The sequence below is a fragment of the Melozone crissalis genome, unplaced genomic scaffold (assembly GCF_028551555.1).
Source record: "Melozone crissalis strain CALT ecotype California unplaced genomic scaffold, PUWL_Pcris_2 ptg000045l_1, whole genome shotgun sequence".
NCBI lineage: Eukaryota > Metazoa > Chordata > Aves > Passeriformes > Passerellidae > Melozone > Melozone crissalis.
In genome coordinates, this window is record NW_026535823.1 from 18860471 (window position 1) to 18875761 (window position 15291).

At 43.9% G+C, this 15291-nt stretch overlaps 1 protein-coding gene across 1 annotated transcript in view; it reads left to right on the forward strand.

Annotated features, from left to right (window-relative positions):
* Positions 1-15291, forward strand: part of DDAH1 (dimethylarginine dimethylaminohydrolase 1) — a 56740-nt gene that overhangs the window by 30408 nt on the left and 11041 nt on the right. Inside the window, exons 2-4 of the mRNA XM_054286017.1 lie at positions 9426-9525; positions 10605-10678; positions 11268-11387. Coding sequence (XP_054141992.1) covers positions 9426-9525; positions 10605-10678; positions 11268-11387 — 294 coding nt within the window. The remainder of the gene's footprint in view (positions 1-9425; positions 9526-10604; positions 10679-11267; positions 11388-15291) is intronic.

Consider the following 15291-nt stretch of genomic DNA (forward strand, 5'->3'; position numbering starts at 1 on the left):
AATGTCCATTGCAGCGAAGGTGGTCTATGTGCAGTTGTTGGTGTTTTAAAATTAATTATTGTCTCTAGTTTTATGGCTTAAAAATGCAAAAGGTGAGGAGGAGGCATGAACTGCAGACCTGTCTCCAGAGGCACAGGAGGGTGAGGGATGTCCTGGCAAAACAGTCCAAGAGGTGCCATTGTCCCTCTCTGCATTTGCAGGGTGCATGGGAAGCTTCTGGGGGACAGAGGCTTTTCCCAGCCCTGTGCTGTGGGCTGGGCTGAACTCGTGATGAGCCTGCAAGGAAATGCAGGGCAATACATTGATTAAAGTTCCCACCTCTTAAAAGAGACTGCACCAACTGCTGTGCCTTGCATGTGCTCTTCATGTTTTTCTGCTTGCTGTTTTATCCTTGTTCCCTTCTTATGACTGTAAGCCTCAGATGGGAAGCTGGTGCCAAAGCAGGACTTGGAAAACTGGCTCTCTGTTTTCCATAGTCACTGTGAGCTCAAGGAGCAGTAGCCATGTTACTTGCTGCATAGTTTTCTTTAAGAATTCATTAAAATTGTCAGTATAGTACTAGACTGGTAAAGGTTATTTTCAGGTTGAAATGTCCCACCTAGCCCTGTGATAGTAAATTTGATCATTGGATGATGATTCTCTGTTTGCTTTTTTTATATTGAGATGTATTATTGACTGTTTAAAACCACTGGTGTGTCTTCAAGGCTTTAACTCCATTTCATGGCTTTCAGCAAACTTCCATAGGCCTGCTGGCATTACGCTTTTTTGCCTGCCAGTGGAAACCTTACTAGAACTAGCTGGGAGAAGGAAAATGGTCATGATTTAGATTTTCTGCCATTATTGTTGTTGTATATGTCTAGACACCTCAGGGCACTCTTGCAGCATGTGTTAGCATAGCTAAAATACGACAGACAGGTCAGCTTCTCTGAAAGCATGAATGAAACCTATTATTAGAGGGGAAAATGCTGGGTTAGTATAACCTCTGCCCGTGGGGCCCTTGTTATAAAATAACATGGGAGCAGCCGGATGCTCCTCGTGAAAGGCTGCTTGGTGAGTGAGTTCAGTGGGAAGAAAAATATTCTTTGTTGCCTCTGAGGATGGCCATTGCTCCTTGAGCTGAATTGGTTCCAGAGGGAGCCAGGACAGGCAGGTGCCCTCTGGAGCAATTGCCTCTCCTCCCTGCCCATCCTTGGTGTGTGGCAGATGGGGTGGCAACCACTGGGTCATGTCTGGAGCTTCCCACCAGAGAGACTGAATAGGATCAGATGTTTGTGATGATGATTCTTGGCCATTTGTGCAGCTGAAATCTGCAGGTTGGGTCCCACATACCTCAGAGAGATGATAGGAGATGTCAGAGCTGGGGTGTGATGATGCTTTCCTTCTGGGATGGAGCTGGGTGGGAGCTGCTTTTCAGCAGAGCTGGGTTAGTCAATATAAGATTAAAACTTTTAAATACCCTCTGAGAATGACACTGATATGCTTTTCAATGTTAAAAACTACAAAACTTGGAGCCTTGTTGGTACAAGGACATGTGCACACAGCAGATCAGCAGACAATGGCAGACCTGCAGCAGCTTGACAATTAACTGTGAGGAATCTAACAAAATCCATTTTAATGCAAAACAAATACTCTTGAAGTTTTTTAAAGAAGTTTTTTATATTTGATTGATAAAACTAAGATTTAGTGAAGAAAGGATGAAATGAGTTGCTGAACTGCAAACTCAAATGAAAATTCATCGCAGACCGAGCTTGGCTGAGCGCTAGTGAAGCTGGGAGGTGCTCATACCATTTACCACTGTGTTCAAATTGTGGGCACCTTGCTCAAGAAGCTGCAAAGCCCCACATTTCCCTGTTGAGGGTATTTAATTATTTTTCATTTTTCCTTTGAACAGACTTCCCTACCTTAAAATAAGCAGAGTATCCTTGCCAAAGATCTTTCAGCCTCTTTAGAATAGGGCATTTAGATTACTGGGGACAAAGTGAGTGTCTTGAATGCTCTGTGTCAAGGCAGGAACAAATGGCACAGAAACAGTAGTACAGTACAGAGTGAAACCTGACAACTTGGTGTTAAAGGAAAGGAATGCTACTGTATGGTTCGATTGTGATCAACTTATCTTCAAGTGGGTTTATTAGCAATTTAATGGAATATTGGTTATTCAAGAGCCATAATAGCCCTGGTTGAAATGTCCCTTCTGCACGGTTTTCCCATACCCTGTGGAATGAGCAGAATGTGACAGTTGAGCTTTCAACAGGCTTCATGAATTTTAAATACTTTTCAGCTGTAAAATGGGGCACATGGCGTTTGGTCAACGATGGACAAGGAGCTGGCAGCCGCTGAGGGTATTATGGGATATTGAGTGTCTGGGAGATAATGAATGCTTGGCTTATCCAGGTGCATTCTTGGCCTGCTGTGCATGTCCAGACAGAATGGAATATATTTCTCTGTCCAACATTTAACAATTGATCATTTTGTAATTGTAAGCAGAAAGTATTTAGAACATTATTTTCTCAGCATGCCTGTGTCCGACTTAAATTTCATGTCATCGTCTTTATCCGGCAAAATCTTCTCTGTTTTTCTCTAGCAATGCATTCATGCCCCTTAAACTTTTCCACTAACCTGATTTTATGCTTAGTGGATCTCAGAGAGTCTATTCTTCTAGTGACTTTAAATCTCCATCTTTTTAACATCCTTTTTTGTTTCCCAGTGAATTTTTAAAACCTGACTGAAATTATTTCCGCTTGCTGTGGGTTGAAATTTCAGCCCAACTTTTTGTAGTGAGCTGGTTGCTGGCTCCTGCTTTATGGGAAATAGTGTTCTTGATTTTAAAGGCTAAAAGGTGGAAGGCAGGAAAGAGAAACCCAGGCATGTTTTACTCCTGTAAACACCTCAGTTCTGCTTAGATATTAAAACACAACATGTTCAAAGGACAACTAGATTAATTATGTTTTAACTGTATATAAGTGGAAGAGGAGGTTGCTGCTTGTATTCCTGAGATCAGTGAGATTGAAGCTCCACTCTTGCTTGATCAAGAAGCTTTTCTAGGACAAGGAACCCCTTATTCTGGTTTTCCTGCATGTGCCAGGCCCTCTCTGTGGTGCCCTGGTCCAGCTTTTTCCATGTGTCCCTTTCCCTATTAGTCCCTGGTATGGTTCTGTGCTCACCCCAGTCTCAGGGCGCTCTCCTGGGGCAGTGGCCACTCCACACCAGGAACATCAGCACATCCCTTGAGACTGGTGCAGGAGGAGGGCACTAAGTGGGTTTGGATCCATAATTAGCAGTGCATGGGCAGTAACAAATGGGATCATTATCTCTGGTTCTTTCTGAACTCCATGGTTCATAAATGCCCAAAACTGTGCCAGAAACTGCACCTGCTTTTGGTGCAAGCTTTGATTAAGCATGAAATTGTCTTAGAGCTGCAATCTAGAGGCATTAGTGTGGGATCTGTGTATGAGGAGAAACTAACAAGCTGTCATCTCCTTGAGAGTACAGTTCAGGAGTCCCTTGGTGTTCTTCCTTGTCCCTTCTCTGCCCCTGTTTGATGAAAAGTGGTTGAGGCTTGAGGACAGGCTGTGCTGGTTGGTATTTTGGCACAGCCCCTGCGCCAGGAGAGGCTGATTGATGCTGCTGTGTAACCACCCCACCACCTGGTAAGGGCCTGGCCTTGGACCTCCATGTTGGCAGAGTGGCAGGCTATCATCAGCTGAAATGCCAGAAAAACCTTTTTCTGGGGATGTGATGCTCAGCCCAGTTTAGTGAGGTCATGCTCAGATTGCTCAGAGCTGAGCAGAGCAGATGTGATTTGTGTGGGTGTCTGGGAGCAGCATACCCACCCATGGCATCTGGGAGCACTGCTGAGCAGTGCTGATCCACTTTGGGACCAGGCCACTGCTGGTCTTTTCCTTTTCTCCCCTTCTCAAAAGAGGCAGTGGGATGGACACAAAGGCCCAGTGTGGATGAAAAGGGAGCTTGATTGCCAAAGCAAACCTGTCAGCTGGTGGAAGTGGGAATGGCAGGTACAGCCTGTCCTTACCAGGGTGTGCTGGTGGCTGTTTGTAGGACAGAGCTACCCTTTTTGTCTTGCTCTTAACACACTCTTACTGCATGACCTTCATTGAATAGCAGTTCTGGAGCATCTTGTTCTTACGCTCTTTTCCTAATGAGCTTTCAAGAGCCAAGGCCCTTTCTGGTATCAACACTGGGAAAATGAGTTGGAAACTCTGCCACAACCAACATCCCACAAATTTCTGAGATCAATATGCACAAGGGTGTGCATCTGACCCACTTAAAGCAAGAAAACAACCAGGAGTGGGTTTTTCTTCTCAAAACCCCTCAAAACTATTGCAGCACTGCTTTATTTTCTTTGAAGCCTGTGCAAGTCCAGAAGGGCAGTGCTTATCATCAGGAGACAGACTTCCCTCATGTCCAAATGGAGCAGATTCAGGCAGACAAGAACATGGATTATGACCAACATTGGTATCTGGTTTTGCAAAAAGTCTACCCTGTCCTGGCCCCAGATCTGTCCATCTCTGTTTATAGCCTTTACTCAGAACCTTGCTGAAAAATGTATTATATATGGACAGTGGCACTTTGTGAACTCAGAGCTAATGGCTCCAGAAATAATCACCTTTGAGATTATTATAGTCTAACTTTTGCATGGGTTAGGTCTGACGTTTGCTTTGCACAGCTATGAATGCCTACTTAAAACACAATGAAGTAAAGTCTGAAATGCAGTATTTGTGATTTAACAAGCTGGAGAAATGGGTGGTGGATGTAAACTTTCAGGAGACAGTGCAGTAGTGTGTCTTGGACTGAGAGCCCTTTTTGTTGGAGCTGTGGTTGGTCTCTGGAGAGCTGAGCTGTGAGCACAGGGAGCTGAGCTCTGCTAGCTTAGAAACCTCATTTCACCTCTGGATCATGGGATGGTCTTCTGCCCTCCGAATCCCTCTGCATCCTTTTCTTTAAGCCAGGGCTGGAGGCACCTTCCCTCTTTCACCAAGAGCTTGGAGACAAAGGCAGATCAGTCACTGCAGTCATTAGAAGATGCCTGATTTGATACCATCTGCAGCCTCTGCCAAGCCCCAGCTGTGCCCCTGCCCATGGGACATTTTGGGAGCCTGAGTGGCGCCTCACCCATGGCCCCACCACCCAGGGGAAAAGCTGCCCTGCTCTTGGCAGGTGTGAGATGGTGGCTTGCAAAATCATTCCCCTGTTTCCACTGTCTTTTGAAAAGATAATTTCCTTCTTCTGTCAATAACATAAATCCCATAATATGGTTAGTGCACAGGAGACCAGTAAATAATTTAGGAAGCAGCCTATGTTTAGAGTGCATCAAGTACTAATATAGAGAAGGAAAAAATCCCCACACATCAGTTACAGTAATTGGTGGAAGGCACCAGCCCGAAGGGTAATGAGCTCCATTTTTAAAGCACGAGGAAATTAGATTTTTATAAATGTCAAATGCAGTTATTGTCCTCCTTCCTTGAAACAGAGCTGAGCTGGCTGGAGCCCATTGTCTCTCAATCAGCTTTGATATGGATTAGACACATCCCATCTCACACTAGGAATGTGCTTATTAGAAAAATATCGCTGCACAAAGCATACAAGCTTTAACACTCAGCCCATGTACTAATGGATCCACGCACAACGAAACCCAATATCACGTTACAAACCTTAAGCTGACCTGAGATAATAAGGTACAGAAATTTGAAAAGTTGCAGATGAGTGCTCTCTTTGTGTGCAACATTTCTGACTACCAGGGATTTTAGTTTTCAAATAAAGGAGATAAAGTGAGGGAAGGTGACTTTTCCTCTTGGCTGCTTTTAAAAGAGCAAGCAATGTAAGTCTTCTTCATGGTGACAATGCTTGTAATCAGGTAGTGTCCAAATATTTTGTGTATTTTACTGGTGTCTCCTGGGTAACTGTGGTTCCACAGGGGACTTTTCCATCCACTGTTTTTTAGTTCTTTCCCGGAAAAAAGGAAGAGGTGGTTATTTGTTTATACATCAAAGGTAGCTCTGTGAATTACTCTTTTTATTCATAATGAATGAAAATATCACCAATATGATTTTAAGACACCACACTTGAGAAAATGGCTATCAGTTATTTGGAGAGCATAAAATGTGAGCAGAATAGAGGGCTTTGTAAAATCAACCCCCTTTCCTACATCCCTTTTTTAAAACATCTTCTTTGAGGATATCAATCAATCATCTGTCCATCTTTAGCTTGAGATTGTATCTCGTTCCCATCTGTGGAAGCTCTCTTAGAAAGTAGCACAGTACTTAATGATGTGGGAAGGTTTAAGGATGGAGCCAAGCTTTAGAGTCCCTTTTGCAGTGATGAGATAAAACTCAAGCTGCTTGTGTGGACTTTACCCCATGCTAACCCAGCTCTGAATGCAGCATGTGCTGTTTGCAAGGTGGGACTGTGTCAAAGACATTCCATGGACATGCAGTGTTGGAGGCCCAGCTCAGGACTGCTGCAGGATGGCTTTAGAGATCTATGGTGGGCATCATGTGAGTCTGTGCTGTCCCCTCTACAGGAAATTCAGCAGATGGGCTATTCAGTCCTGGTTGTTTTTCTGGAATCCTTTATTTACAAGTGCACTTCTTTATGGAGTTTTCTTTTTAGTTGTCTTTTTAATAATGTCAAATTTTCTGTTCAGTCTTCTTCATCTCTTGTGCTTTTTTCATCTCTGCTTCAACTGATTGAAGTTTCTGATGTTGGCCTATAGGAAAAAAAAAAAAAAGAGTAATTTGAGACTTCTGTTTTACACAAGCAAGGGATGTTGAATGATATTCCTAACATGTGCCATAGGAACATCCACAGCTCTGCTGATGCTTCTGCTTCTGGAGACGTGGTCAAGGAGGAGAGTAGGAGTTCTGTGGGAGAGTGGGGCATGGCAGGGCAGCCCCTGGCTGGATTTCCTCTGGCAGCCCAGACAGCTTCTGCTGGGAGCACCTGCCCAGCAGCACATCTCCTGAAAGGGCTTTCTCTTCCTGGTGTTTTGGCTTTGGAAGCTGCTGCGGGTTGTAGATTAATTGGAGATGGGTGACCATGCAGCAGGCTGGGTAAAGCTGTTTTTCATTGTCATTTGGCCTTCTGCCTTAAATACTCCCATCTGATGGTTTTATTTATTTCTTTATTATTTATTTAGTATTTATTTATTATTTATTTCTATCTGCCTGTGACTGGTGTCCCATTCGGGAGTTTGCCTGTCTGCCTCATGTCAGCACAAAAGAGTGAATCTGTGTTCTTGGAATGGAGCCCTGCTTTTATCATGCTGCATCTCCATTACTCCATATTAAACAATTGTTTTCTTCTTTGGGTTCCATTGACTCTTATGCATGTAGCACCTGCACAGTAAAACCCACTGGGCTTCACAGACAAAAGAAATCTTTCTGCTCTCAGCACAGGGATGTTATGAAATGTTGCCATGTTTGTACAACAGCAGTTTTCCAATATTACCTCAGCTGTTCCCCATTTATTTGTAAAACACCACGTGGGTCCAATCCACATTATAAACTTAATTTTAAAGAATGCTGGAGGTTAAACAACAAGACTAAGAAAGATGAAGCCTTTCTGCTAAGCCTGGAGACTCCTGAGTGCCAGGTTTCTGCCTGAAGTCACTTTAATATCAGATGAAAGATAGAGGAGCAAAAAAGAAGTGTTAATTGTAAATGGCATGCTGTAGGCTCATTCCAGGCTGCATGCCAAGGCCTTAGATAGTTCTCTGTGCATCCCTTGCTATCAGAAACCCCCTGCATGCAGTTCTGAGTTGCACTATAACCCATCAGAGTTCTGCAGGTGGCACAAAGATCTGTCTCTGTCCTTCACAAGTTTTAACTGAGGCACCTACTTTAACAGTGTGCTTGTCCAGGGATTTTTCCTTCCAGTGACTGGAGGATGAGAAGATGCTAGAGGAGAAGAGAAACCTCCAGAGAGCAGATGAGGCCTGGATAAAGTGCTGCCCCCAGTGTATCCCACACAGACCCACATCACCTGTCCTGGCAGCCCATGGGCACCTGCCCTTGCCTTTAGGGCTCAGGGTTAATGGGATCACTCACAAATGCCACATTGCCAGGTCATGGAAAATGAGCAGGGAAAGGAAGCTTAGGTGGATCATGTCTGGCTCTTTCCTTGTTCCCTGAAGCCAGCACTGCTCTTAGGAAGGTGTCAGCCAAACTGTGCTGCCCTTGTGCTGAGGCTGCCACAGTGAGAGTGAAAGACCTGTCACCATCCCGTGTCCTTCCTGCTGTGGCAGGGGTAGTTTGGCAAAGCCCAGGAGCAGGGCTGCTGGGACTGCCTCTGTTGTACAGTACTGAAAGACTAGTATGGTGTCACTTGTTTTAGCTTCACATGTTTTTTCTAGAAATGCTTAATTTAGCCCCTTAAATAGATGAGTGATCTGTGGGACATGCAGAATATAAAAGGAGTTCACTGTGTTTGCCATGTTTATTCATGCTTTCTGGGCACCTCTTGTTAACCATGGTGAGGAAGTTTCACTGAACATGCAGATGCCCCTGTGTGGGATCAAGTTCACATTTATATGGATGAGCTCTTATTTTTATGGACATTCTGCAAGTTGTAGGTTTATGCTTTTGATGAGTGGTTGGTTGTGTTTAGGTTCTTCTTTTGGCTTACAAGGCACCACAGTGATGCTGTTTGAGCACAGCCCCTGGTCTGGATGGCAAGTGATATGAGCCTCTATAGAAACAGATTCTGCTTTAGGCATCCTCATCAGCCCTTAGTGGGAAAGAAGGAACCTACTGAAGCTGCATTCCCTGCTCCTGACACAAGCTTCTTTCAGCAGGAAACAGGCTCTGCTTCAGCCACGTGTGGGGCTCTCCACAGCAAGCAGGAAGCCCCACAATGTACAGGCATGAAATGTCTTGTGATTCTGAAGCAGGGTAGCTCAAACATGCAAGAACTAGTGCCTAGTAAAATTGCAAAGCCATAAGGAATTTGAACATTTACTGACTAGGGGATATTTTTTCCTTTGGGCTGAAGAGGGGCTTGGGGTAAAGCTGGCACCTCTGTGGCTGGCAGAGCCACCTCTTGTGTCTGAGCAGAGTGGAAGGAATGAACCTCATTCCTCTGCTGCTGCTTCTTCTGGCCCAAATCTGAGGGACAAGGTTTGCAAGAGGATATTGCTGTGCAGAGGGACTGGACTTAACATGTGCTTTGGAGCACTTGTCTGTGCCTCCTGAATGCTGCACTGCAAAGACAAGAGCCTGATCTCTGCCCCTTGCCAACCCATCCCCCAGACCACAGAGGCTCTGACCACAGGTGGGGAACTGTGATGGCCATCCATCTTGCTAAAGGTGCATTAAAAGGCTTTAATTCTTGTTATTTATATGTATTTCGGGCAGGTTTTAAAAAAAAATTTCAGCAGTACAATATGTCCTTAATAACTTTCTTTTAAACAGGTTGAAGCCATGAAGAGAGCACTGGAAAGTCTCAACCTTAATATAGTTGAGATGGTGGATGAAAATGCAACGTTGGATGGTGGAGATGTCTTATTTACAGGTATAATAATCACAGGGAGTGAATTTGCTGTTTACATGTTCTGGCTGCCTTAAAGACTGCATGTTGTCTGATAGCAGCATAATAAAATGTCATTCCTGTGGTTTGCTGAATCTGTTGTTTGCTAAATGTCACGAAGGTTGCTGAGAGATGAGTTCTCTGTGCAGCCTTCAATGTCCAGCCTAATACCTGAATAAATGGAGTAGCAGTACGCACACTACAAAGAACAGCACTGTGCATACAGATTTTATTTTAGCTTGTAAAGTGCCAATAAGAAAAATGCTTTCAGTAGTCAGCCGTCTGGGGTTGTTTCATATTTCTTATTACAAGCAGCTAACATTCACCAGACTCATTTTCAGGACTTGTAAAAGCTTGATGCAGACAATTGTCACTAGTTCAATGAATTAAATGGAAAAAAAATTTTTTTTACTTTATCAAGGATGTGGTGGAGTTGCCTGTCAGATGTCATGAGCCTTACATGCATGGTTGACTTCAAAGATGAAGATACTGCCTGTGTTTTTTGTGTCATTAAACCCATTAGGCATTTTCTCCCATTGGCTGCACACAGGGCTGCTCCCTGCCCGTGCTGAATGAGCCTGTTTGTTTTGATCAGCATCACAGGAGGCTGCCTGCCTGCCTTAGAGCACCACAGGGAAAGAAGGGTCTCCTACAGAGGCAGGCCAGCAAGGGAGGCCTTCCTCAGGCAGTGCAGATCCAGCACTGATTTTCTCTGGTGCTGGAGGATGCTGATGACTGCAGATCTGCCTTGAGACCAGAGGAAATCTCAAAGGGAGAGGGAAATGGTTAATCAGTGGTGTACTAATCCAGCCCAGCTGTTGTCTTTCCTGACCCAATGACCACTGGAGAGATTTAGAAGAGGAAGCTATTTATGCTTCTGGTTAAATATCTCTTCTGGCAAAGGATTAATTGCTTTAGATTATCAGCTCACAATTGCAGGTTGCATTCTTTTATGCTGAATTTTCAGTTTAAATACTCATCTTGAGAAGAGAAACATATAACATGAAAATCCTTGAAAGATTGCTTCAGAATGTCTCTAAAACCAGTCTGATTTTTCATTCCAGGCAGAGAATTTTTCGTAGGTCTCTCCAGGCGGACGAATCAACGTGGTGCAGAAATTCTGGCTGACACATTTAAGGTTTGTAGATTCCTTCATGCCACAGGAAATAGGAGCTGTCATTCACTGAACTAATTGAACAATTGTGCTGGCTAAGATGTTTGTCATACTCGTGTACTTTATTTAAGACCTAATTTAAAGAACCCCAAAGGTACAAGTTGCTGAAAGGTTTGAGCATCCTGTGAAGTGATAGATGCTGAAGTTGGATCTGAAATGTGAGATTGCTGCATAACAATTAGTTGGATAGTGGGAGGCTGTTATTTTTTGAGAGCACATAAACACTCACGTTCTTCATGTTCTCATGTATCAGCCCTGTGTTCTTATTGCTGGTTCCTGGAGAGGTTTTATGTACCTACTGTTTAATTAAGCATTTTAGTGTATTTCTTTATGGTTGCAACAATAGAAGTATTTGAAACATGTTCTGGATTTTATGTCAGTCTCCAGACAATACAAGCTGGTCCAGACGAGAGTGTCATACTTAAGCAGTTGACACTCTGCCCCGAGGTAGATAATTTGCAGAGAGTAAAATTAATTATGGAATGTCTCCATATAATTATGGAACTAGGACACTTAAAAAATATTTATAGCACCCTTCTTTACTCCCATACAGGATTATGCTGTCTCCACAGTCCCTGTTCATGATTCTTTGCATCTGAAGAGCTTTTGCAGCATGGCTGGACCAAACTTGATTGCTATCGGATCAAGTGAAGCTGCACAGAAAGCCCTCAAGGTAAAGCACCTAAGGAAATATTCTAAACAGCACATCTCTTTCTGCTCTTTTTAAAATATTTGCTTAAGGATGCTGGAATTTTAAAATACGTATAGATCAGTGAAAGAGGAAACAACAACTTCGTGTTAGGGTCTCCTGTGTGTGCAAACCAAAAAGAATGTCTCTGTCAGGCAAGAGAATGGTGGTGTTGATTTAACTTCATTTTTCTGAAGGAAATAAACAGAATATGCAGGTTATTATTTACAGCTTTTAGACTAAAAATCTGATAATCTGGTGTTAAAAGGGAGGAAGGAGATATAGTCAGACCAGTGGAGATATTTACTTTGGATGTTGCCATGAGGAAACTTGTCTTTTAGAATTCACAGAGAGGAAGTGCAGGTTCTATCATGAAAGGAGGAGGAGGAGGCCCTACACTTGTATAGAGTGTTTATAAACATGAGCAAAATTCAACTACAATACTGGTTGCTCAGTGCTGCAATTTGAATTTGAGCCAGGGCTAATCTGAGAACTCATCAGTTTGATTAAACCCTTCTGCACAGCTCGGCTAATCATGTTAGCATCAATTTAGCCATTGTAACCAAAAGCATTTTTTGTCTAACTTGATCAAATATTGCTGGTAACTAACCATCAAGTAAACACCAGCATTAATCAAGGTAAAGTAATAAGCAAATACATTTTTAAAAGGACATGATAATTACCAAGATAATCTAGCAGTTTCTGATTGTTGGTGGATATATTTTTAAAAATAAATCAACTGTCAGCCTTCAGTATGTTTCTCTGCACTGGACATTTGCATGTGTCTGAGGATAACGTTTGCTCACACCCTGCCAGCTGAGGCTAGGGATTCTGGGCTGGAGCAGGGTTTTGTCCCCTGGCATGTGCTCTTCTCATGCTCCTAGAGAGCTGACAGGTTATATCAGGCAGCCATGTCACAGCAACATATGGAGTTACCCAGAACATGTTCCAGTGAGTTGGATCTGGCTGTTTGTCCAGGAGTCTAAATCTCCTATGAGAAACTATTGGCAAACAAATGGGTAAATTTTCTGTCTTGGAAATGATGGCATTTGCAGTGCTGCTGATCACCAGCTTCCCCTAACATTTGAATTCTTGCTTTCTGACAATGTGTTTGTGTTTGTTTACTTGCCACCAAAGCGAAAAAAATTGCAATCAGCTTCTTGCAGTCTTGTGGAAATACAAGTGCAAGAGGATCTTGGAGGGACTGACACTTGGAATTAAAAGCTGTTCCCTGGATTTCAGCAGATGAGCTGAGCTGCAGCAGTGCTGTCAGCTGTTCTCCTGTCACCCAGCAGAGTCTGTGGCAGTACAGTCCCCTGAGCTCCTGCCGAGTCTGTTGCCTGGCACAGCCCAGCATGCCACTCCTTTATTGTAATAATTTGTTATTTTAAACTCCTCCTTCATTTTTTGTGACTGGAAATGCACTCATACAAGCAAGATGACTGAGCTGTCTTTAACCATCTCTGGTAACTGAGTTGTTTTCACATGTCATCTTAGGCAACTGCTTCTAGAGAACTGCCATATCCTGCTACTCTAACATTTAACATTTACATTGGGTTTTATCTGCTTACATTCTTGTTTGAAATAGAGATTTTTCTTGATTGTTCTTACTGCTGCAACTTATGTATCCTTACAGACTTCAAAAATAGAAAAAGAAATTGCATCTGGTGCTCACATATGGCCAAGTGCAATTGATCTTGAGTTCAGTGCAGTATGTGTAATGTAAAGCTCTGCAAGTGAGCTGGGAAATGAATCCACAGAGTTTAGGATAATGGACCACATGCTAGAAGCAGATAATAAATCAGAAATGACATTTTAACCATTAAATCCTCTTCAGGGTTTGGCAAGTGTAGTGTATTTATTTGGACTGCAGCTGAAAAGTGGCACTTGAGGAAACTTGGTGAAAGAAAGAGACAGATGAAGTGCAGAAAGTACTGGGGCCTCTGGTGACTATCACATCTGAAACTTTAACTTCCCTCTGCTGTTTTCAGCATGCATTTAATTCCTTCTTCTAGTTAAACCTGTTTATAATTCCATACATGTAATTCCACATTTGAACATCAGCCATGGCTGTTGAGAGGATGAAGCCTGGGATTATTTCTCAGGTTCCTTGGAGAAGGCAGGATTTCCTGTAAACATGTCACCTTTGGGCTCTGGTCAGGCACTGCCAGAGTTGCTGACCTTTACTGTGGATGTGAATGAGGACAGATTTGGGCTGTGGCAGTGCCAGTCCCAGTGCAGGGAGTTGATGTGGCAGTGCTGCAGGTGAGCACCCTGCACCACTTTTTCCCCAACAAGGGACACAGCCCTGGGGTCTTGTTGGGACAGCAGAATAGCAGGAACTGGCCCAGGACATAATCCAGTTCAGGTTCCAGCAGCAAAGGCAAAAGCTAGGCAAGGTGACAATGGGAGCTGTGACACTGCATCTGTTGCACACTCCTTTCTGCATTCTCTTGCTCTATACCAAATCCAGAAGAGGCACATTTGTGGCTGTTTGTATTGGTTGATACAGAGCACAATTTCCCTCCACTTTGTGATGAGTGAAGATTGGACAGCAGCAGATGACTGTGGACACAGTCCTTGATCAGACCATCTCTGTCACCCTTTGGATAATCCAGTAGTAATCCCAAAGCATTTGAGGGTCACACATGTTGTTCCTGGCTTTGACAAGCTCAACTATTCCCTTGCAAGCAGTGTGGATTGTATCTGTAGCAAGTTCCTACTAAAAAGGTTGTCATCTCACTGTTGAGAAATGAGTCTGTCCTTTGGGTGGGCTCTGGTAGCAGGCATTGACCAAAGGAGCAGCCCTGGGGTGTCCCCACAGGACTGGCAGGGAGAGCCTTGGTGTGCATGCGCTGCTCTGGGGTGATGCAGGGTGAGGGGGGAATGCTGATGAATCTTGGCAGGGAGGGCACTCATCCCTCCATATGGCCTGGGCTCAGCCCTGCAGTCAGCTGAGTCTGGCCTGTTTCCTCTGAGATCTGGAACAAGGGAGTGGCATGTGAAACATCTGGGATTTCACTTGGTCACTTGAGAGAGTGTGTGCTAATTCAGAGGCAGTGTGGCTGTGGCAGATGTCAGGACTGAGCAGCACTGCCAGGCAGGGTGCAAGACAGAGCAGGTGATGCAGCTGATAGTGTAACCCCTCATGTCCCCTCACACACTTGTCCCAGCAGGACCCAGAGCAGTGGTCACATCTGCACTTTGGTGCTGGTCCTTGGTATCTTGGAGTCCAGCCTCATTACTCAATGGGATTTCTTTATGGTCAGGACTCTGTTGGAATATCTGCAGTAGTGCAATGCCATGACTTCAGTAATGTACCTCTCTTTGTTCCTCCTACTTTCAAAAAAAGGATTGGACATGATTGTCCCTCCTTGTTCTTGACTCTCTCATTCAGTATCTTCTGTTGGGAGTGGAGCTGCTCATTCTTCCCCTAAATTATTCCCTGGGGGATGCTATTGATAATGCAGCTGTTTTGACAGTGATCAAGAGAGGCTTATCAAAAACACATCTTAAGGATAATATAGAAAGGAGTCCCTTTTGGGTAGCTATGCCCTTGGTCTCTGTCCAAGCTGTGATCAGAGCAGAGCTTTTAAAGACTCAAGCACAAGGAGTTGTTCTCGCATTGGCAGTTGCCCCCATTCCTTTGATTAAATGCCTTTTGTTCTTACTCCATCTTGTGTAACTGAAGTGTCAGCAATGTGCCAGCTTTTGAAGAGCTGAGTAGTGTTTCCCTGCATGACAGGAGGGTTATAGTGCCTGGATAAAGCAGAGGGGTTCCCAGCTCTGCCACAGAAATGCCTCCAGACACCTAAGGGACAACTTCATCTCTCTGGTGTTCTTAGAAAACAGTCTGTACTGCCATGCAGCAGGAAAAGGCTCAGCTAAG